The sequence below is a fragment of the Mandrillus leucophaeus genome, unplaced genomic scaffold (assembly GCF_000951045.1).
Source record: "Mandrillus leucophaeus isolate KB7577 unplaced genomic scaffold, Mleu.le_1.0 Scaffold110, whole genome shotgun sequence".
Classification (NCBI taxonomy): Eukaryota; Metazoa; Chordata; class Mammalia; order Primates; family Cercopithecidae; genus Mandrillus; species Mandrillus leucophaeus.
The window spans coordinates 1,431,787-1,456,377 of NW_012099210.1; the positions used below are offsets into that span (position 1 = coordinate 1,431,787).

Below are 24,591 nucleotides of genomic sequence, written 5' to 3' on the forward strand. Positions count from 1 at the left end.
TGTGTCTCTGCCAGGCTTTGTTATCAGGATGATGTTGGCCTCATAAAATGAGTTAGGGAGGATTCCCTCTTTTTCTGTTGATTGGAATAGTTTCAAAATGAATAGTATCAGCTCCTATTTGCACCTCTGGTAGAATTTGGCTGTGAATTCATCTGGTCCTGGGCATTTTTGGTTGGTAGGCTATTAACTGCAATCTCAATTTCAGAACTTGTTATTAGTTGATTCAGGTATTCAACTTCTTCCTGGTTTAGTCTTGGGAGGGTGTATGTGTCCAGGAATTTATCCATTTCTTTTATTTTATTCTAGCTTATTTGTGTTGAGGTGTTTATAGTATTCTTTGATGGTAGTTTTTATTTCTGTGGGATTGGTGGTGATACCCTGTTTATCACTTTTGATTGCATCTATTTGATTCTTCTCTCTTTTCTTCTTTATTAGTCTTGCAAGTGGTCTATCAATTTAGTTGATCTTTTCAAAAAACCAGCTCCTAGATTCATTGACTTTTTGAAGGGTTTTTTGTGTCTCTCTCTCTTTCAGTTCTGCTCTGATCTTAATTATTTCTTGCCTTCTACTAGCTTTTGAATTTGTTTGCTCTTGCTTCTCTAGTTCTTTTAATTGTATTGATAGGGTGTTGATTTTAGATCTTTCCTGCTTTCTCTTGTGGGCTTTTAGTGCTATAAATTTCCCTCTACACACTGCTTTAAATGTATCCCAGAGATTCTGGCACATTGTGTCTTTGTTATCATTGGTTTCAAAGAACATCCTTATTTCTGCCTTCATTTTGTTATGTACCCAGTAGTCATTCAGGAGCAGGTTATTCAGTTTCCATGTAGTTGTGCACTTTTGAGTGAGTTTCTTAATCCTGGGTTGTAATTTTATTGCACTGTGGTCTGAGAGACTGTTCATTGTGATTTCTGTTCTTTCCATTTGCTGAGGAGTGCTTTACTTCCAATCATGTGGTCAATTTTGGAATAAGTGCAATGTGGTGCTGAGAAGAATGTATATTCTGTTGATTTGGGGTGGAGAATTCTGAAGATATCGATTAGGTCTACTTGTTGCAGAGCTGAGTTCAGGTCCTGGATATCCTTGGTAAGCTTCTGTCTCATTTATCTGTCTAATATTGACAGTGGGGTGTTAAAGTCTCTCATTATTATTATATGGGTGTCTAAGTCTCTTTATAGGTCTCTAAGGACTTGTTTTATGAATCTGGGTGCTCCTGTGTTAGGTGCATATATATTTAGGATAGTTAGCTCTTCTGGTTGAATTGATCCCTTTACCATTATGTAATGGCCTTCTTTGTCTTTTTTGATCTTTGTTGGTTTAAAGTCTGGTTTATCAGAGACTAGATTGCAACCCTTGCTTTTTTTTGCTTTCCATTTGCTTTGTAGATCTTCCTCCCTCCCTTTATTTTGAGCCTGTATGTGTCTTTGCACATGAGATGGGTCTCCTGAATACAGCACACTGATGGGTCTTGACTCTTTATCCAATTTGCCAGTCTGTGTCTTTTAATTAGAGCATTTAATCCCTTTACATTTAAGGTTAACATTGTTATGTGTGAATTTGATCCTGTTATTATGATGTTCGCTGGTTATTTTGTCTGTTAATTGATGCAGTTTCTTCATAGTATTGATGTTCTTTACAATTTCGTGTATTTTTGCAGTGGCTGGTGCCAGTTGTTTCTTTCCACATTTAGTGCTTCCTTCAGGAGCTCCTTGTAAGGCAGGCCTTGTGGTGACAAACTCTCTCAGCATTTGCTTGTCTGTAAAAGATTTTATTTCTCCTTCACTTACAAAGCTGAGTTTAGCTGGATATGAAATTCTGGGTTGAAAATTCTCTTCTTTAAGAATGTTGAATATTGGCTCCCACTCTCTTCTGGCTTGTAGAGTTTCTGCTGAGAGATCTGCTGTTAATCTGATGGACTTCCCTTTGTGGGTAAACTGACCTTTCTCTCTGGTTGCTCTTAACACTTTTTCCTTCATTTCAACTTTGGTGAATCTGACAATTGTGTGTCTTGGCGTTGCTCTTCTCAAGGAGTATCTTTGTAGTGTTCTTTTCATTTCCTGAATTTGAATGTTGGCTCACCCTGCTATGTTGGGGAAGTTCTCCTGGATAATATCCTAAAGCATGTTTTACAACTTGGTTCCATTCTCCCCCTCACTTTCACGTACACCAATCAAATGTAGATTTGGTCTTTTCACATAGTCCCATATTTCTTGGAGGCTTTGTTCATTTCTTTTTACTCTTTTTTTCTCTAACCTTGTTTTCTCACTTTATTTTATTAATTTGATCTTCAATCACTGATACCCTTTCTTCCACTTGATCAAATTGGCTATTAAAGCTTGTGCATGCATCACGAAGTTCTCGTGCCATGGTTTTCAGCTCCATCAAGTCATTTAAGGCCTTCTCTACACTGTTTATTCTGGTTAGCCATTTGTCTAATCTTTTTTCAAGGTTTTTAGCTTCCTTGCGATGGGTTCGAACATCCTCCTTTAGCTCGGAGAAGTTTGTTATTATCAACCTTCTGAAGCCTACTTCTGTCAACTCGTCAAAGTCATTCTCCATCCAGCTTTGTTCCAGTGCTGCTGAGGAGCTGTGATCCTTTGGAGGAGAAGAGGCACTCTGATTTTTAGAATTTTCTGCTTTTCTGCTCTGGATTCTCCCCATCTTTGTGGTTTTACCTACCTTTGGTCTCTGATGTTGGTGACCTACAGATAGGGTTTTGGTGTAGATGACCTTTTTGTTGATGTTGATGCTATTCCTTTTGTTTGTTAGCTTTCCTTCTAACAGTCAGGTCCCTCAGCTGCAGGTCTGTTGGAGTTTGCTGGAGTTCCACTCCAGACCCTGTTTGTCTGGATATCACAAGCAGAGGCTGCAGAAGAGCCAATATTGAAGAACAGCAAATATTGCTGCCTGATCCTTCTTCTGGAAGCTTTGTTCCAGAGGGGCCGCTGCCTATGTAAGGTGTCTGTCAGCTCCTACTGGGAGGTGTCTCCCAATCAGGCTACATGGAGAACAGGGACCCACTTGAGAAGGCAGTCTGTCCATTCTCAGAGCTCAAACACAGTGCTGGGAGAACAACTGCTCTCTTCAGAGCTATCAGACAGGGATGTTTAAGTCTGCAGAAGTTTGCTGCCTTTTGTTCAGCTATGCCCTGCCCACAGATGTGGAGTCTAGAGGCAGTATGCCTTGCTGAGCTACGGTGGTCTCCACCCTGTTTGAGCTTCCTGGCCGCTTTTTTTACCTACTCAAGCCTCAGCAACCGCAGACACCCCTCCCCCAGCCAGGCTGCCGTCTCCCTGATCGATCTCAGACTGCTGCACTAGCAGTGAGCAAGGCTCTGTGGGTGTGGAAGCCACTTAGCCAGGTATGGGAGAGAATCACCTTGTCTGCCAGTTGCTAAGGCCTTGGGAAAAGCACAGTATTTGTGCGGGAATGTCCCGTTTTTTCAGGTAGTCTGTCATGGCTTCCCTTGGCTAGGAAAGGGAAATCCCCCGACCCTTTGCACTTCGTGGGTGAGGTGATGCCCTGCCCTGCTTCGGTTTGCCCTCTGTGGGCTGCACCCACTGTCCAGCCAGTTCCAGTGAGATGAGCTAGGTACCTCAGTTGAAAATGCAAAAATAACCCATCTTCTGTGTTGATCACGCTGGGAGCTGCAGACCGGAGCTGTTCCTATTCAGCCATCTTGGAAGTTTTCAACTCTTTTTGGTAAGTTCCAAAGTCTGATCACTGGATCATATGGTAAGTGTTTGTTTTGTTTTGCAAGAAACTACTACACTGTCTTTTGTAGTGGCTGAATCATTTTGCATTCTCACAAGCAATGAATGAGAATTCCTGTTGCTCCATATCCTAGTCAGCATTTGTTGTTGTCAGTGTTCTGGATTTGGGCCATTCTAATACTTGCATAATGGTATTTCATTGTTGTTTATTTTGCATTTCCCTGCTGACATTTAATGTGGAGCATCTTTTTATATGCCTATTTGCCATCTCTGTATCTTCTTTGGTAATATGTCTGTTAAGGTCTTTGGCTCATTTTTTAATTGAAATGTTTGTTTTCTTGTTGAGTTTTAAGAGTTCTTTGTATATTTTGGTAATACTCCTGTAGTAGATGTGTATTTTGCAAATATTTTCTTCCAGTCCCTGACTTGTTTTCTTGTTCTCTTGACATCATCTTTCACAGAGTAGAAGTTTTTTATTTTAAGTCCAGCTTATCAATTTTTCTTTCATGGATTGTGCCTTTGGTGTTATATCTAAAAAGTCATCAATAAACTCAAGGTCATCTAGATATTTCTACCATTATCTTTTTGGAGTTTTATTGTTTTGCATTTTACATTTAGGTGTGTGATCATTTTAAGCTAATGTTTGTAAAGGGTGTAATAATGTGTCTAGATTCTTTTTTTCATGTGGATGTCCAGTTGTTCAAGCACCATTTGTTGAAAAGACTATCCTTGTTCCATTGTGTTGCCTTTGCTCCTTTGTCAAGGATCAATTGACCATATTTATGTGAGTCTATTTCTGGGCTCTCTATTCTGTTACATTTGTCTGACTATTCTTTTGTCAATACCATACTCTTTGGATTGCTGCAGCTTTATAGTAAGTCTTGAAGTCAGATAGTGTCAGTCCTCCAACTTTGTTCATCTTCAGTGTTGAGTTGGCTATTCTGGATCTTTTGCCTCTCCATATAAACTTTAGAATCAGTTTGTTAATACCCACAAAATAATTTGATGGCATTTTTATTGGCATTGCATTGAATCTATAATGTGTATCTATAAATGAAATTATTAATTTTAAGTCTTATTTATGAATCTTTTCCTTTATGGGTAGTGCTTTTTCTATCCTACTTAAGATATTCTTGTTAACCATAAGGCCATGAAGATAACTCCCCTGACTTCTACAGCGATAAAAGTCAAAATAGTGGTTGTGCTTTTGTGGGGAAGAGTAATGACTGGAAGGCAATACAAGGGAAGATACCAGGGGGCTGGTTATATTCTATTTCTCTTTCTTTCTTTCTCTCTTTCTCTCTCTCTTTCTTTCTCTCTCTCTCTTTTTCTTTCTTTCTTTCTTTCTTTCTGTCTCTCTCTCTCTCTCTCCCTCCCTCCCTTCCTCCCTCCCTCCCTCCCTCCCTCCCTCCCTTCCTTCCTTCCTTCCTCCCTCCTTTCCTTTCCTTTCTTTCTTTTTTTTTTTTTTTCTGAGGCAAGGTCTCACTCTGTCACCCAGGCTGGAATGCAGTGGCTGCAGCCTCAACCTCCCAGACTCAAGCAATCTTCCCATCTCAGCCTTCCAGTAGCTGGGACTGCAGGTGCACAACAATATGCCAGGCTAATTTTTGTATTTTTTGTAGAGATGGGGTCTCACTATGTTACCTGGCTGGTCTCGAACTCCTGGGCTTGAGTGATATACCCACCTCAGCCTCCCAAAGTGTTGGGATTACAGGCATGAGCCACTGAGCCCGGCTTATATTCTATTTCTTGATTTTTCTGTGTGATGGTATTTGCTTGTTTACTCTTTAAATATTTCTTGAACTATATACTTATTACTGGCAATATCTGTATGTTATGCTGCCATTAAAGTTTATAAGAAAGAAAGAGAGAGAGAAAAACAGGGGGAGAGAGAGAGACAGAAAGAGAGAGAGAATGCACCGCAAGGAGCTGCTAACTAAAGAGATAAAAAGTAACGAAAAAAATACTTAGAAAGATTAGAAGAGAAATTTGTGAGCAGAGTATATAACATCAAATATTCTCAGTCTATGCAAGCCAATCTTTTAGTAAATGTATTTCAGTAGAATACATATAGTAAGTGTATTTACAGATTAGAAACACTGATGTTGGTTAATAATATAATATTGAAAACAAACAGTGCTGTGAGCATAAAATAAAGTAATATTAGTGACACATTAGTGAGGCTTCATAAAGAGAGTTAAGTAAGCAGAGTCTAAAGGGAAGCAGCCGGCTGCTCTGAGCATTTGGTTTTACAAATTCTTTATTAAAATGTGATAGATTTGATCATTAAACATCGTATATGTGCATCAAAATATCATACTGTACCCCATAAATGTGAACAGTTTATTACGCATCCATTAAAATAATAATAAAAGCAAGAAAAAAATTGCTGCTAGCTGATATATGACCACTTGACTTGTGACTTCTCACCCTCAAATGAAGGGCATGTGTCACATGGTCTCTATCAAATGAGGGCTACTGAGCTCTGAGGTGGGAGGGGTCTCTGAGACTACAGTAGAAATGTCATAAGATTAGGCTATAAGGGCCCAGTAGAGTCACTGTCCAAAGCAGAAACCAAATCAAGGATACAGTTAATACGAAACATTGACCCAGCAGACATCCAGGTTCTGAAGAGCTAACCACACAGCAGGTGTAGTTGGAGCAGGAACAGGGGTAACATCAGGAGCTTCCTTTTCTGCAGGACAGAAAGCCAGAATATCACCAAAGCCAGAGAGGCTCTGTAAGGTCCTCAACACGAGTCTTGTTGAAGAGAAGGCCAACCAACAGCCTGTCCACAGTTAACCAGGCAGCAGGTGTGTGACTGCATGTTCCTCTGCCCTGAGCCAAGCAGGAGTGCACACCTGACAGCTGGTTCTGGCAGCCAGACACTGAGAGGCACCAAACCGGGAGTCCCTCTCTGAGAGGAGCCCAGGATGTGCAGGTGGGAATGCAAGTGATTTCCTCTGTATCACACCTGCCTGCTAAATAGCTCTCTGTTGGTTTGTTATCCTTTCTCTTCCACAAAGAGGAGATTTCCAGGGAACAAACGCAGACTGTTAGATACACACATAATCTTTTTGGAGATGGTGGCCGAGTGAAGAGATAAATAGAGCTTGAAGAAGGAAGTTAAGAAAACTAAGGTAATCAGAAAGAATGAGTGAGAAAAGCAACCTCAGGAACTTCTGGGTGGTATGGTAGGGAGGACGAGGAAAATCCATAATTAGGATAATCTGCAGATAGATTATAGAGAATTCAGGCCCAAGCATCAGAGCTTGCAATTCTAATCAGCTCATGCAACATCATGTTTGCAGTGTTCACCATTTCTAATATCCAAGCATCATCTTTTAGAGTCACAAATACTATAATTCATCACATCCAGGCATGCAAAATCATCCTTTTTCTAACATTAAACATGTTTAATTACAACAATTTATAATAGTGCGTTAAGACTTTAATGAAAGGAAGGCATTTGATACATGATATTTACAGTAATCATAATACTACAATATTTAAAGTATGAATTTTGACAGTGTTAGAGCAGGAAGCCAAATTGTCCATATTTTTAGTTAATTATTTGAAATGCTTTTGAGGGGACTCAGCATCCAGAAATTAATAGTTTTCCTCTGTGCAACTGTCAGTGTCACCACTGGTTACTGCTACTGGCTGCCAACCCTTTTATATTATCACTATAGTGGCAGTCAGCGATTAATGCTAACCACTTGTCCTAATAGCCAAATGCCAAATGTCATACCACATGCAGGATTATAATTATGCTTTAGGAAGTGGATGGGTTTGGCTTTGTTAGCCAAGAATTAACCACAAATTTGGAGGCCACTGGAACTAGTGCTTGCAGAATGTATCTGTGACACCTCAGTGTTGGGGTTCTTAGGATGTTTTTCAAGGATAGCAGTTTTGTAGAAAGCTAAGAGCCTTGAAATCCTTTTCCTAAGGGACCTAAACGTTTCTTTGTCAAGCTCGAAAGGTTCCCTCTGCCATCTCTTCTGGGATCAGTCAAATTTACACACATTCCAGCTTCACTTAAGTGGAATTCAAGTTCCTGTGTAGGTATTCGCCGTTAACCACATGTAACATGCTTCACAGCCCTTTGTGACATGTGTTTATTTGAAAAGGTAAGTCCGTAAACCAGTGCCTTCCTTGTATTTTACAAGTTTTCCCTGACTCAGGGAAACAAAAGGGGGTCCTCCATCATCAGGCAGCAATGTGGGACACAGAGTAAGGTAAGGAATGTTACCTGGATTACTGCCCACAGCCTCCTCAATAATAAAACAGTGTCAAGGCAGAGCAGCATCTCACACAGTTAAGAGTTCAGATTTTGCCAGGCTCAGTGGCTCACACCTGTAATCCCAATGCTTTGGAAGGCGGAGGTGAGAGCATTGCTTGAGCCTAGGAGTTCAAGGCTACAGTGAGCTATTATCAGGCCACTCACTGCACTCCAGCCTGGGCAACAGAGTGAGACCCTGTCTCTAAAAATAAAAATTAACAACAACAAAAAAAGAATTTAGATTTCTACTGACTTCAAACTTCAACACAATCATGACCACTGAAATAAGAGGAACATTATAAACCCTCAAATCAAAACCGAAGCCCATTTTTCCAAATAGGTGTGGAAAGTGTGGACTCACCCAAGGATCCACTTATAGCAAGTGCCCAGGACACCCTGCATGTTTTCTGTGTTCTAATGTTGCCCTCGCTTCATTTGTTCCTCTGCTTGGTTCCTTTTGTCCTAATTTATTTTCTTGGTACCACTATTATAATTAATGATAATTATCCATTCTAATTTAGTTTTTTTGCATTTTCTAAAACACTTAAATCTTCTTTAAATAAGATAGAATATCATTATGTTTGAACTATATGAGATACCCTAAATCCTTCACTCAAAGCTTACTTACTTTTTTCTATGTACAATTTTAATAAATTCAGTCATCCAATTTCATAGCGCACAGCAACTCAGAAGACCACAGCTGACAGAAGGAGTGGTTGTTGACATAGTACAGTATAGCAAACCTACTCAGCAGATGTTGAATGCAACAGTAAATAGATAAATGAGTAAATTAGTAGGTGAGTAAGACCTTAGAGCTCACCAAGGAGAAGGTAGAAATCATTTAAAAACACATATAAGAAGCAACAACATAACAGTCAGGGTCCACTTGATATGGGTGTGACCTCTCTGGAGGTTTCAAAAGCCTTTGATGATTATAAAACCACAGTTTATTTAATTTATTATGATTTTTTTTTTGAGACGGGGTCTCACTTTGTCACCCAGGTTGGTGTGCAGTGGCACCATATCAGCTCACTGCAGCCTCAACCTCCTGGGCTTAAGTGATCCTCCTGCCTCAGCCTCCAAGTAGCTGGGACCACAGGAGTGCCACCACACCCAGCTAATTTTTGTATTTTTAGTAGAGATGGTGTTTCACCATGTTGGCCAGGCTGGCCTCGAACTCCTCAGCCCAAGTGATCTGCCTGCCTTGACCTCCCAAAGTGCTAGGATTACAGACGTGAGGCAGCATGCCTGGTGAAACTGTAGTTAATATTGATAAGTAATAACTCCATTCCTTCAAGAAAAAAGTCAGAGTATTTTGAGGAATCTTTGTTTAAGAAGACAGGTATGTGTATCACACACCTTAGAAAACTTTTCATTTGAAAACAACAAAATTTAAAACATAAAACTCCAGGGTGGGGAAATTTCCAGCTGTCTGGAAAATTCCCTTCTTTGCCGTGCCTCTTTCCACGCCCATGCCCAATGCCTGGAGTGATGATGAACTCATATTGCTAGTTCTCAGGTGGGAATGACGCCTCAGGAAAAAACACTGTGGGTAAATAATGCTTTCTGCACTAGTTTCTGACTCACTCCATGGTGATGTGGTGGGAGCAATTCCAACCAACCCCTGCACGGTGCTAGCATCCTGAAAGGGAGTGCGTTACCAGAGGAAGAGAGAGCTCAGTGCAAGCATCCAATAATTCACTCTCTTTCTCCACCAAGCGGTTACTCCTTAAGACCTCTTAACTGAATGACTTACAGAGCGACCTGATTCCCCTCATTGCCTGTGTGCACCAAACCTTGGTTTCTGCAACTTTACAAAAAGAGAAGTTCTTGGTTGTGTGCTGAGAACGTTTTGGACAAAGGATGCTTCACGAATGGAAGACGTTATATAAATGTTACTATTATTTGAGACTTGACTCCTCTGGAGACAAAAATCACAGCCCTAGACCATGGCAATCACAGCCCTCGACCATGACAACCACAGACCCTAGATTTCCCCAGTGCTGACTCCGTCCAGTCTATTTTCCACTTGAGCACAGGAAGCAGCACAAAGTAAAGGCTACGGTTTCAGGAGAAAAGCAGGTTTGTTATCATGAACCTGTTTTCCCCGGCCAGTTAAATAGAGGCAATCATAGCCAGCAGGCTCAAACCCACACTTTTCTCAATTACCGTAGGGAAACAAAGATTGACTTACTCTTTTTCTGTTTACAGAATTACGCAAAACTTATTCCTGGAGCTACAGTAGGGCTACTTCAGAAGGACTCCGGAAACATTCTCCAGCTGATCATCTCAGCTTATGAAGTAGGATATTTTACAGCTGGCATCTTTTTTGCATTTCTTTGGTATTCAAAAACTAAGATGTGATTTAGGCAGTTAAATGTTAGTTACTTGCTGGTAGAGAGAGTGCTTATCCAAAAAATGTCTCTGCATGAATGCAATCAAAATATAAATTTTGTTCATTTTGCTTGCTGATCTTCTTCCTGGAAGGTGGAGCTGAAGATAGAAAAATCATAAAACTGATCATAAAGTTGAGGCTGTTTTTATAATAATAAGCAACAGCAACATTGTTGCCAGCAAAATTTTAAAGCCTCCATGAGTCATACAATTAAGCTCTCCTCTGTCTGAAAAAAAATGAAGTTTAAATTGCCAGTGAGTGACAGAGTGATGTAGAGAGCTAACTCCACAAGCTTGACGATACTAGGTCATAACTCAAGCAAAAATACAAGTGCTGGCTGTGCACCAAAACACCGGTACACAAGGAATGCCACTTTTTAGTCTCTATACTTTCGGGAACTAGGGACATTTTCCCCTGGTTTATGAGTAGGTGTGTAAACTTTTGCTTTGACTTTGGAAATTAGTACCTGAGGACAGAATTCCTCCCTTAAAATTAGAACATATACCTGTGGCGTTGTTATGTTCTCATTCTTTGTCTCCATTTCATAACTCCGTTAGTCAACAATGGATGGCCGGTTGTCAATTATTTTTAATTTTGATTCCTAAATATCATCCCCCTCCTTTTTTTGCCTCTATTGACAAAGAAATACACATGCAGAGAAAGAAAGAAGAAGCCCTAAATTAGGATAGGAATGAAAAAAAGGAAAATTTTTACTAAGGAGTAAAGCTCTAGTATTTACTGTAAACAGCAACTATGTAAGAACAAGTGAATAACAATTCTCCTGATTTTTGATGTTTTAAAATTACAAAAAAAAAAAAAGGCCCATATGTAATATACGCCAACATTTAGCGTGTACTGAACCAGCATTCCTTAAATAAAATGACATATCAGAATCAACATGGAAAGTTTTTAAAAATAGGCCTATCCAGATTCCTCTCACAGACGTCTTTGAAGGACTTTAGGGGAAATGAGAGCTATATATTTTGGAAAGAAAAAAAAAGTTTCCAATAATTTTGACGTTGGCCCACCAATTTTGAAACTACCCTGAAGGAAGAAAAGCAAGATATTCCTTCTCAAGTATTTCATTTCTTCAGAAAATAAAAATACAGATGTGCCCATTAAAATTATAGGATGATGGTTTGGTTTGGTTTGTTTTACGGATAGCCTCAGAAATTTCAGTTTTCTTAGGTCACATCAAATTAATCACCACGTTAGCTCATGCTTGAAATTCTTCCAGACAGGAATGCTCATCCACAAAACGCTATAAAAACCTTTCTCCCTCTCATGCAGTAATTAAAGTTTTAATTTGTAGAATCAAATAAAATCACACAGCAATCCTTCACTGTATCAGAATGCACTCCATTTTTTTGAACCCAATACTCTCAACAGTGTTGGCCACTAACATCTTCAGAGAAACTAAGCAGACTAGAAAACACTGAATTGTCAAAAATATTTCCCCCTCCAGTGAGAGCAGCCCCCATGCCTCTGCTTGCTCTGCCAGAGGTTACGGCTTACTTTATGATCTCAAATACTTACGTAACTTACAGGATAGTTGAAATCAAGGCATTAAACATTTGAGTTAAGTCTTCCGTCCTTGTTTTACTATCTCAGAAATACTAAGATGTGTCTATTATTCTTAAATGAAACCATCTTGCACTGGAGTTATTATTGGAACTTTATGATTCACAAGGCAAAGTCTGTAATGGATCCTGGCACTAGTTCAAATTATTTTTCTACTGTTATTTTTAAATGTAAACTAAAAAGAATTTAAAAATATGAGGACCCATAGGCTGAATTTCTTTCTAGTCTATAAAAAGAGAGAGAAGAAAGAGAATACTTTGAAAGAAAACGTAAAATGCTTCTGACGGACCTCTAGTAGGGCAGAGGTAGACAATTTGTGTTTATAACTTTGTGGCTACAAACTTCAGCTCAATATTTTACAGTGCCATATTGATATTTTTAAAAAGCTTAAATACCAATGTGTACTTATCTGATCATCATTCACTAATGTCCTTTCTTCCCTAATCGTATAATAAAGGCTACCAAAATATCAGCAATCCCAAGGATAAGTTCCTCTGCTGGTGTTTAAATCCCAGGAGGGAATTGACTTGGTTTCTTTTGTTTTTCCTGGTTCATAAGAGATGCTCAAAAAATGAATGAATGAAACGATGAAAACTACAAATAAGCATTTATGTCCTTTCTTTGGGAAATTCAGACTAAAATATTCCTGGTCAAATTTGCAATATGCTGTTAAATTACAGTAATGCTGAAATTTCCTTTACTTAGATCACATCATGTCATCCACTAGTCCTTATAATTGCTGTCACAGTCTTTTAGCTCATATCCCTTAACTTTTATTTAGCTCCCGACTTTATCTCCAACATTGCTTCTATTTTAATCTTATTATTTCGGCATAAGCAGATTTTGGAGGAAGGCAGGGTCATTTTACTATACATTTGGCGAAATTACACATAAAGTATCAAAGCATCTCATTTCTCCATAAATATATACACCTATTACATACCCACACAAATTTAAAATAAAACAAATTTTTAAAAATTACACTTAAGGGAAATTTGAAGCTGAATATGCTTTTTAAATGCCAACAAGAAAATGGATATGTGGACTTAAAACTTTTGGATTAACTGAAGCATAAATTTATTTATAGTATTTTAAAATTGGTTTTATTCTGTTTTTTTATTTTTCATAATTTGGTTTGCTTCACCTACAATAAAGACTTTTGTTTTATAAGTGAACAAGGAATAAAGAAAGTAAGATAATAAACTTCTTGAGGGCAGAAGGCTTTCTTACAGTATTCCCCAGACCTAACTCTACACTAAATGTGCAATAGGTACTAAATACATTCCAATATTGATTTTAAGGCACACTTTCCCCCCACATTTTAACATCTCTAAAATTGAGCTCCATCTTACAACTGATAGTGAGTTACAATCACCATTGTGGTGCCAGGCAGCAGTCATGATGTAGTTTTCATGGACAATTGTGATTGTACTCACTTCAATTAGTTAAAGGCATTGTTGCTACTTAAGTATTAAGTTTAATTGCTGTTTTAACATATCTTTAAAAGTGTGTACTATGATTCGATATTGAAATGAAAAGTTTATTATGTATGCAGAAATGTACCAAAACAGAGCAGCAGGGTGTAAATTTGATATCAATGAAGCAAATATTCATTGGTGGAGGAATGACTTCAATTCTGGATTCTTTGCAAAGCAACAAACAGCTGGTTTACGGGAGCTAAGAAATCATGATACACATAAAGGAAGCTGTTGTTAAATTTTGTTACTGAGATATAAGCAAAAGAATTGCCTTTTATATGCCAATCTGCGCAACTCAGGGCAGGAGAATTTGCCAAACCCTTCAGAATGGATAAAATAATTTTCAAAGCAATGGTAGATGGATAGGACTGATTCATATGTTGTGCAGAACCATCTTGAGGTATTTTGTCATAGTTTAATGTCATAAGATAATGGTGTATCTTATAATTGTTGGCACCTTAGATTTGATAATATGTAAAATGTATGTATGATTGCTCACTTTCTTGCTTTTGATTGGTAATATACTGAATTTCTTTTGACACCCAATTTAGTTTTATTCATTTGTAGTTCAATGAACATGATTCAGTTTCTTCTTCTGGCTATATTTTTGGGGTTGTGACTTCACTGAACTCTTTATATTGTAACTAAAGGAACTGCGGTCTGAGGTGGAACTGGAAGTATTAGGAGACACTGAAGGACTCAACTTGTCATTTACAGCCATCTGTAACAACGGTACATTCTTCCAACACCAAAAGAAATGCTCTCACATGAAAGTGGGAGACACAGTAAGTAGCTGTCCAATAGATTGTCTGAATAAATACCTGGATGGGTCAGAAGTTAGCTGAGCTCACTGAAGTTGGATTTCTTTCAAGAATTTTAAAAGCAAATTTCAAAGATTTTCTAGTAAATGCTTTTGGCAAAGCTGATTTCCGTGAAGCCTTGTTTCACCTCATGCATTTTGGTGGATGGAGGGAGATAATTAGTATTTTCTTTTCCAGGCTTCCTTCAACGTGACTGTGAGTATCCCAAACTGTGAGAGAAGAAGCAGACACATTATCATAAAGCCTGTGGGGCTGGGGGACGCCCTGGAATTACTTGTCAGTCCAGAATGCAACTGCGACTGTCAGAAAGAAGTGGAAGTGAACAGCTCCAAGTGTCACCACGGGAACGGCTCCTTCCAGTGTGGGGTGTGTGCCTGCCACCCTGGCCACATGGGGCCTCGCTGTGAGTGTGGCGAGGACATGCTGAGCACAGATTCCTGCAAGGAGGCCCCAGATCATCCCTCCTGCAGTGGAAGGGGTGACTGCTACTGTGGGCAGTGTATCTGCCACTTGTCTCCCTATGGAAACATTTATGGGCCTTATTGCCAGTGTGACAATTTTTCCTGCGTGAGACACAAAGGGCTGCTCTGCGGAGGTAGGCTATGTCGAAATTCATCTTACCCTGTGGCTGCTCAAGTATCAGCAAGGGGGTTGGCATCCTCTGCACCTTCCACAGTTTCCTGGGCATAGTAGGTGCTCAATAAATATTTGCTGATCAGCCTTAGACCACGGGTAACTGAATCTTCTCTTGTAGGTTTTCTGGCTCTAACATTCACTTGGGGTGAGATTTCTGCCAACTGAGCTTATGTCTATTTTGTTTCCCTAAGCGTAGATGAAAGATAAAAGGGCCTTCTCTCTGGCTGTCACCCGGACTCACACAAGTGCCTATAATAGGAACTCCATTGCCTTCCAGGTTTTTGTGGACCAAGCTGCTGTGTCTGACTGTTACCTTTTAAATGTATATGACTTCGGAAAAGTGAAAACTAGATAGACTGCTAAATGAGCATGCTACCAAGGATAAAGAGCACAAAAATATATTAAATGGGCTTTCAGGGCCTTCACTCATTCCACAAATATTTATTAAACACCTACTATGTGACACATACTAGGTTAGGCACTGGGCATAAGAAAGATGAGTAAGTGCATATGTGAAAAGGCTGCAGGAAGGACAAGGATGGAAAATTACTTGGAATATCTTGAGAAATTTGAGAAAAATTTAAAATAGAAATATGTATGTTTTAATATCCTATGTAGATGTAAAATCACTATAGTTTAAGGATATATTGCATATGACTATTGTAAAATTCTTTTTTATATATACACATATATATGTGTAATCTATTCAGAAAAGAATTACAGATATGTTAATATACTCTTAAACTATATAAATTTGTCTTATAGATTGAAATAGTAACTGAATGCTGAATTTAAGCTTCAGTGTCTCTGTTCTTCACACTCTGTAAGCAGACAGCTATTCAAATCAGAAAGCCATTATCTTTACAGAAAACTAAGCAAGTTATGTTTTTAAAAGACAGTGTTAGGAACATATAAAAAAGACTAATTTGTGGGGGGAAAAGACCTGAAAGAAAGAAGCATCAGAGAATTCCAAGCTTTCTGAAAACCATTTGATACCCTTAGAAGTGTACCTACCTTTCATTTCTTTGCTGCTGCTGTTGCAACCAGTAAGTTCTTCTGAGAATATATGCCTTTTTCCCTCCAGAGAGTGAAAAATGTATGGTCTGTTCTGATCGAGACACATTTCTCTCCCTTTTCATCCAAAGGTTGATTTCCTGGTTTAATAGGTATGTTTCCAAACCCACATCAGTCCTCTTTTCACATGATGCAGATGGGGCACAATCTGAAGGTGACAAGAAGCCAGCCAAAGGCCGTCACCACATCACAGAGAGGATATATTGGGCAGAATCCCATACTGCATGTCTAATAGAAATCTTGTAATAAAATACATGTTCAAAACACTTGAAATTACCTTTCAAAAAGCCCTAAGTGTAATCTAACAAAATATAATAGAGATACTAACACGACCTATATTTCACCCTTTAAATCTTGGATCAAAGAGATCTAAGGCAGTATAAAATTCTGAACTGTGTTTAGCAACAGAGCTTTCCTTGATGGTCTTTCACTTTATTTTGTACCATGCATGAGGAACAGAAATAAACTAAAAAAGAGTTGACTTGATCTGTGGATTGTAGCTAGGAAGGTCTGACAACAGTGCCTCTCTTTGAGTCAGATACAGTGATTGCTACAGAAATTCTATTTAGAAAATACGATTTATTTAGCTAGATTCAGAAAACTTCACCAATGCCAATTTCCTTCAGCCATTCCTGTTTCTCAAAAGCTATTTTGGTTTTTAGTAACATCACAAAGGATGTTGCTCTATAATTAGTAACTTTTCTTTCAAAAGGTATAATGAAAGTAAAGGCAATTATAACAAATGGTTAACAAATGGTTATGGAGTACCTACTATGTGCCTGGCATTGTGCTTAGTGCAGGGACAAAAATTGTGCCTGGCATTGGAATAGACATGCTACTGCTGCTGTAGTTTTATGTGCAACTGAGGATCAAACATGCTACAGCTCACCACTTGTGTGGATCTCCAGTTTATAACTAATATACTCAGCAATGTGCCACTTTTCTGAAGAGCTATTATCGAAATGTTCTTTTTCATACAGCTTCTTTCATCCATCTGTAAGCACTCAAAGATACAGAGCTCCATTGATTTTTTTTCTTGCCCAAATTCCATTAGTCTCCTATATTTTGATTCTAAGAGATGGAAACTAATAGGCAAATGGCATTAGAGAAACACTTGCTGCTATGATGCGCTTACAGTTACTGTCAATGGCATTCCAGAAAGATTCATCCCTCTGAAATACCATGGTAATTTTTTCTTGATCTTTGGTTATCATTTTGTCCCTCCATGAAACCAATAGGACAGTTTTGTTGTTGTTGTTGTTGCTGGTGTTGTTGTTGTATGAACCACTACTCTAGATAATTGGTTGTTTGAGGATATCGATTAGCAACTTTGGAAACCAGGTCAGTGGCTCTGGAAGGCCAGCACAGAGGAGGGCTTCTAAATTCTGAAAGGAGCGCCATGTTTTTGCCGTGATGGTCCTTTTCTACTGCTCCGGGAAGGATTTTCTAAATTTCTGCCAAGTTCTTCCTACATGCAATGATATACTTGAGCATTCTCAAAGCATTTGGAAATGCATCTTTTATTTAATAATATTTGTAAATCATATTAATTTTCCAGAATCAACTGTAATATGGAATTTCTTCCTGTTATAAAAGTAAGTTTCCCCTTTTGTTGAGGAAGAAACAAAAAGATATTGTAGTTTAGAAGATCATTTACAGGTAAAAATGAAATGAATGCCTTTGTCCCAAATCATTTAGTTATTCTTTGCTTTGAATTAATTATGTCAACTATAAATTGCATAGGTTATGAAATGCAGTTGAAATATATCTTAATATCATGAATCCAGGTAAATTTCAACTCATCTTTCATTAGACAACGCACACAAACACACACTTTAAGATGGTGTGAAAGTGATATAAATTTAGTATGTTGCTCGACTTACAGTGATGTTATGTCTGGATAAGCCCATTATTTTACATTTTACAATGAGTTTATCCAGACATAATCCTATCACAAGTCCAGAAGCATCTATACATACATGCGTGTATGTGTATATATAGAGAGTATATAGAGAATATATAGAGAAAGAGAATATATATGTATATACACATTAGTCATCCACCACATAATGATGATTTTGTCAACAACACAGCACATATACGATCATTGTCCCATAATTTTATAATACTGTATTTTTACTGTACCTTTTCTATGTCTAGATACACAAATGCTCACCATGGTATTACAATTGCCCCCAGTATCCAGTACAGTAACATATTGTATAGGTTTATAGCCTAGGAGCAATAGGCTATACCATATAACCTAGGTGTGCAGTAGGTTTACCATCTAAGTTTGTGTAAGTATACTTTATGATGTTTACACAATGATGAAATCACCTAATGATGCATTTCTCGTTACATATTCCCATTGTTAAAAGACACATGACTGTGTGTGTGTGTGTGTATGTGCACATATGCACACACATACCTAGAGAAATCAGAATACAACTTCAAAATCTTTGTGGCTATCATCTTTGTTTGGTGATTTTTGACCAAAGAATTAAGCCCAGGACTCTCCTGCTCCAAGTTCCTTAGAGCCCAGTCATCAAGATAGAAAAGTAAGCCACTTGCTAGACCAAAGTTTACAAGAGAAAGTCCACAATTCTTCCTCCTACAGTGAACTTGGCAGTGTCTCCTACAAGTAGAATTCTGTTTCACTTGTGATTTTTTTTCTACATCCACTTGGTTTTCAGTAAAAGTATAGGAATTTTAATACTGATAGATAATTTTGTTTACAAATTCTTCCTACTGGATAGTTTTCAGAAATAATGCCAGTAACTAACACTTGTACAGTGCTTATTTATGGGTCAGGTACCGTTCTAAACACTGTTATATACTGTCTTAGGTAATCCTAAATTTTGCTGGAAGAGCAAAACTTATGAGGCAAAATGCCTAATGCACATTTCTTTCTTTCTTTCTTTCTTTTTTTCCAAGAAAAGTATCAGTTACGAGAGTTTGCAAATAAATGTTATTTGTTTGGAACGTCCAACACCTATGTTAGTGTCTTACACATGGTAGGCACCCAGAATAATATTATGGAAATAACACACAAGTCCATTATTTTAAACACTTTTAAAATCATTTTTGAAGTATTTCATACATCATTAAGTGGCCATATCCAAAGGGGCTTTTTAGGATTAGATGGGTTACTTGTCTACAGCAAAAGTGTCCAGGTACCTCCCTCTTTAACAGTCTCTGCCCCACACCTCTGCAACATCACTTCTGTTCCCCTCCTACCTCTCGGTCTCTTCTGTAGGGATCCTTTTTTTCTGATCACATTTTAAGTCCTGAAGCTCTCCAGAGTTTTTCTCACTCTGCCTACTTGCCCTAGATGACCTGATCCATGAAAACTTCAACTACCACCTTTCCCTAATGGATCCCAAACCCCAAACTTCAGGCCCATATATATATTCAACCTCCTACTGGGATGTCCCACAGGCTCCTTGAGCTCCTCAGGGCCAAAATGAACTCATCATCTTCCCCACCCAAAGCTGCTTCTCCTCCTCTGCTTCAATAATTAGGTTCTACTCTGTGCCAGGTATTGGTGATACGGCAGTGACCATGAGCTAACTTCCACTCCAGTTCAGTGAAAAGCCACATCATCCATCTAGCTGCTCAGTCTAGTCACCTGGGGAGAATTCCATCCCTCTGTCTCTTCCCTCAACCCTCCGCCTGGCACCAATAGCACCCACACCCTGAGCATTCCATGCCCGAATATATATTCTTTCCTCGCTGCTCCCATGGGCACTGCCTTGGTTCATGGTCTCATATCTTCTTGCTCTACTCCTGATTTTTCTATCTGTAGCTTGACCTGTCTACTGATGCTAAAAAATGTCTAGACAAAACTTTCAGGATAGAAGTTCTTCCTTTAGCCAATAAGGCTTTTCATGGTCTGACTTCTGACTTTTTGTTGTCCTTTCCATTTCCCCACCTGCCACACTCCATATGCACCTTTGGCTCTATCCACAGGAAAGTTTTGTGGGTGTTAAGCAGGTCAAATGATCCCACATGCATTCCTGAAATGCATAGAACCTTTTTTTTTTTTTCTGTATTGTCTACCTGTATCTTTCAAATTCAGCTCAAGCATCACTTTCTTTGGAACCCTCAAATCGCCAGTCTAATTTGGAAACTATTCCCCTATGTATATTTATTAGTAGTAGTATTCGTTAGCCTGCCTCCTACACTAAATTATAAGTTCGATGACCTTGTCTTATTTAATTTTATATCCTCATACCTAATACAATCTTTGGCACATAGTATATGCTCAATTAAAGTGTGTTAAATAGTGAATTTTTTGAGCACTCAGTGTATGCCTATGGGATTTCTAACTGGTGAATGCAAAATTAGGAGATATATACATTATCTCATCCAGTCACAAGCATTGAAAGTAGAATTTATTCCGTCTGTTATATAGATGAGACGCTCATGATCACACAACTTGAGTGATATAGAGGGGCGGGCTTTAATCCAGGTCTGTCTTGCATCAGTATCCTATGGCATCTTAACTAAAAGCAAAAAATAAAAATAAATAAATAAATATGCATAGAGACACACATTCACATCAAATATCTTTTACATGCTTTCTGGATTACCTCATTTGGTCTGATTACAAATTCCTTGTCATGTAATATGTGGATGAAAAGAGTCAAACTATAAAATATTTGAAGAGATTTATTCTGGGCCAAATATGAGTGACCATGGCCCGTGACACAGCCCCAGGGGATCCTAAGGACCTGTGCCTGAGGTGGTCAGGGCACAGCTTGGTTTTATGCATTTTAGGGAGACATAAGACATCAATCAATACATGTAAGATGTACATTGGTTCTGTTCAGAAAGGTGGGACAACTCAAAGGGGATGGGCAGGGCTCTCAGGTCATAGTGGTTGGTGATTGGCTGAAAGAGTTTATCTAAAGACCTGGAATCAATAGAAGGGAGTACCTGGGTTAAGATAAGGGGTTGTGGAGAACAGGGTTCGTATTATGCAGGTAGCAGGCTTCAGAGAGAACAGATTGCAAACATTTCCTAGAAGACTTAAAAAAGGTTCCAGATTCTTAGTTAATTCTCTCTTGGATCAGGAAGAAGATCTGGAAAGAAAAGGGGATTCTCTGTAGAATGTAGATGTTCCCCACAAGAGACAACTTGGTCAAGCCATTTCAAAATATGTCAAATAAATATATTTTGGGGTGAAATACTTTGATTACTTTCAGGACCTGCTATCTATTATGTTGGTATCTTATTGCTACAAAAAGTCTACTTTGTCAGTCTTAAGGTTTCTGTTTTTTTGTTAATGCTGGTCAGTTGTGCCTGAATTCCAAAGGGAGGAGGTTATAATAAGGCATGTCGGACCACCCACTCTCATCACGTCCTGGACTAGTGTTTCAGGTTTATTTTAGAATGCCGTTGGCTGAGAGGAGGGGTCCATTCAATTGGCTGAGGGGCTTATATTTTTATTTATGGTTTACAACCATAAAGTAAGCAAGTGGATCTTCAGTTAGCGAGACCAGATCTAAGTATGCACAATTAGCAAGACACATTTGATAGAATGTATCTACACTCATACTGCACCCCTCCAACACACACACTTTGTTTCTCATTTTTTTCTTGTCTTTCAATGATGGTGCTTAAAGACAAAGAGAAAACATGCCCCTCACCCCCTCAAATCTGCAAGTGTTTTTGGGCTGTAAGAAGCATAGAGCATTTTGTTTTACAGACAACGGCGACTGTGACTGTGGTGAGTGTGTATGCAGGAGCGGCTGGACTGGCGAGTACTGCAACTGCACCACCAGCACGGACTCCTGCGTCTCTGAAGACGGAGTTCTCTGCAGCGGGCGCGGGGACTGCGTTTGTGGCAAGTGTGTTTGCGCAAACCCAGGAGCCTCAGGACCAACCTGTGAACGATGTCCTACCTGTGGTGACCCCTGTAACTCTAAACGGTAATGTCTCTGCTTTCGTCCATTCCTTTTGTGGATAGGTCTATAGTGATCAAATTTACAATGGCATTTTGTAAACTCAGACCTCAGATTGTATTTGCTGGTTTGGTCTCCAAACATCCATCAAAACACACACAAACCCACAGGGCCTCTGTGATCTTCAGCCTGGAACATCAGTCTCTAGCTTACCTCTTTCTCAGTCCTGGTTATCCAGAATCACGATGTCACATTTCTGCTAGAGAGTAGCATGGGGAAACCGAGCTGGTGTCCCACACTGATAACATCAGATCACCTCTCCATTACAATAGCAGCCACACAGAAGGAATGCCCTGGAGGTAGACGGATGACACCCACATGCAGTCAGTAGCTTTTCAGGGGAAACAGACAAGCTTTTTTCTTATCTGGAAGTTTATAGCCTGACCTTACTGATTCATTCCTATCTATAGACTGACAGAGACAAAGAGGCAGAAAGATGATCTTAGCTTTCAATTCTCTCCTGCTTCTTTACTACCCATGCTCTTTGGCACCTTTCTTTGGTTGCCGTTATACACAGCTATTGTGTATTGTGTTTTCTTTTATACCACATGCACAATAACAACAATAAAACCTCACAATTTCTTAATGAAATTGGGGCCACATTTGTAGGTCAAGTGAAGCGAGCCTCCAAAATGGCTATTATGATATTGCAGTGGATAATGTATTATGCAGCAAATATGCTTCAGCATTTCAGATTTTCATGAACTCTGATGCCCAAAATGGTGACATTTGCATTTCTGACATAAACAGAGTGAGAAAAGCAATTTTTCACGCAGTGGTTACTCACCATTCAGGTGCCAAAACTTCTCTGCCACTGTCACTGGCAAACTAAGACAAGACGCATGCCAGGAGAAGCATGAGGACACGATTAGGATGATTTGAATAGGATCTAATGTAAAATGTCCCTTCAAGATGTTTCTTCTATTACTTTTCTGTTTCATCTTCTCTATAAACATGATTCAATCTTAAATCTGAATTACAAGATAGGAAATTAATAATAAAAGCCATTTGAAGTTGGGGAATCAGGTAGAGTGACCTCCTTGGGATTTCTGTTAGTTTGGAGATGAGTCCATTTTTCCATTTATTCATGCATGTATTCATTTATCAAGTAGGTATTAAGTGCCTACTATATGCCAAGAATCGTGTTACATCATGGGCAATGCAATGATGACTGAAACAGCTAGAGCCCCTGCTTTTATAGGTGCTGGGAGTCTAGTGGGAAAGATAGACATCTTTTAAAGTGATTGCGATGCTACCTAGGCTGACAGTTTTAATAGGGGAAATAGAGAGTGCTATGGAACTCTGCAGCAGGGGATAAGGCTACCAGACTAGCTAGTGCAGCCATCAGTGAGATGCACAAAGATGAAGAGATTTTAAGAGCTTCCACAATCACCAGACCCCTTCAAAACCACTCCAAATAAATATGCGATCTAGATAAATCCAATGTATTTGCAATGCCAAGGCAACTTCACAGTAAAACCTTCCCCACTGCCTAATAGGTTGCCCTTCCTGTGGAAAAATCCTGAGCCTTCCACTGTGAGGGAACTGATTGGTCTAAGGTTTAGTGAAGGTTTGCCTAAGGAAGTGCAGTTTCAGCTGAGATTTGCTGAGTTATGGGTGCGGGTTGGGTGTTTCAAGCACTTAGCAGAGCATACATTTCCATGGCCAGAGGAGAGAGAGACAGCAGGTGTGTCCACAGTAAGAAAACTCTTGCTGTTTTTGAATTACAACAAGCACAATCTATTTGTAAAGTGATTTTCAGCACAAGATTAATTCAGGGTCTAAATTTTACTTTGCTCTATAGATGTCTTTAGAGTAGCTTAATTCTTGGACGATGTTCTTGGAAATGTACTTTTCTATAAATAGTGATCTTTTATTTAAAAGCCTGTATTAATGAGGATCCAGGCTGTAATCCACAGCTTTTGAGATCCAGGCTCTAATCCACACTTTCATTAAGACTTAGACTTATTCAAAAGAGTTACAGAAAAGTGAATTGTGAAAATTGTCATATAAGACATATACAAAGTCCACTAATCATTCTTGGAATTCTGGTTAAGGTATAGACCATTTCTGTTAAGAAATTCAAAACTTCTCCTAGTCCCTAATCATATTTTAGGAACATAAGCTCTCTGTAGGAAAAAGTAAAATGAAAACAGCTAAATCAATTTCTTTGATTGTTTGTTTACTTAACCAATCAGGAACAATCATTACAGGTAAATGAAAATGGTAGCTATTATCAAGACTGGTTCAGAGAACATTGATTACTGAGTGGAACTCAGAATAATTCAGTGTTCACTTGGGCATTACCCAACTATCTTTTTGAAAATAACAAAAGATAATGACATCTATGAGATACCCCTATAGCACAAACTGCAACAATAGCAGTAAAGCAATATTCAAGCTGCAAATCTATTTTCCACCAGCATGAACTGATACACTGTTGGATACTGTCCACAGGAGCTGCATTGAGTGCCACCTGTCAGCAGCTGGCCAAGCCCGAGAAGAATGTGTGGACAAGTGCAAACTAGCTGGTGCGACCATCAGTGAAGAAGAAGGTTCTGCTTGTCTTAAATTGTTTTTTATTTCCTTATGTAGTTCTTGAGAGGCATAGTTCTTGACCCTCTGTGAATCGAGGGCTATTTAGT

The 24,591-nt window shown here is 38.8% G+C and overlaps 1 protein-coding gene across 3 annotated transcripts in view; it reads left to right on the top strand.

Moving 5' to 3' along the window:
* Nucleotides 1-24,591, top strand: part of ITGB6 (integrin, beta 6) — a 91,204-nt gene that overhangs the window by 49,253 nt on the left and 17,360 nt on the right. For all 3 annotated transcript variants that reach the window (XM_011991494.1, XM_011991486.1, XM_011991503.1), the window contains 5 exons: nt 10,207-10,296; nt 14,100-14,234; nt 14,448-14,865; nt 21,691-21,913; nt 24,404-24,501. In XM_011991494.1, the coding sequence (XP_011846884.1) occupies nt 10,207-10,296; nt 14,100-14,234; nt 14,448-14,865; nt 21,691-21,913; nt 24,404-24,501 (964 nt within the window). The remainder of the gene's footprint in view (nt 1-10,206; nt 10,297-14,099; nt 14,235-14,447; nt 14,866-21,690; nt 21,914-24,403; nt 24,502-24,591) is intronic.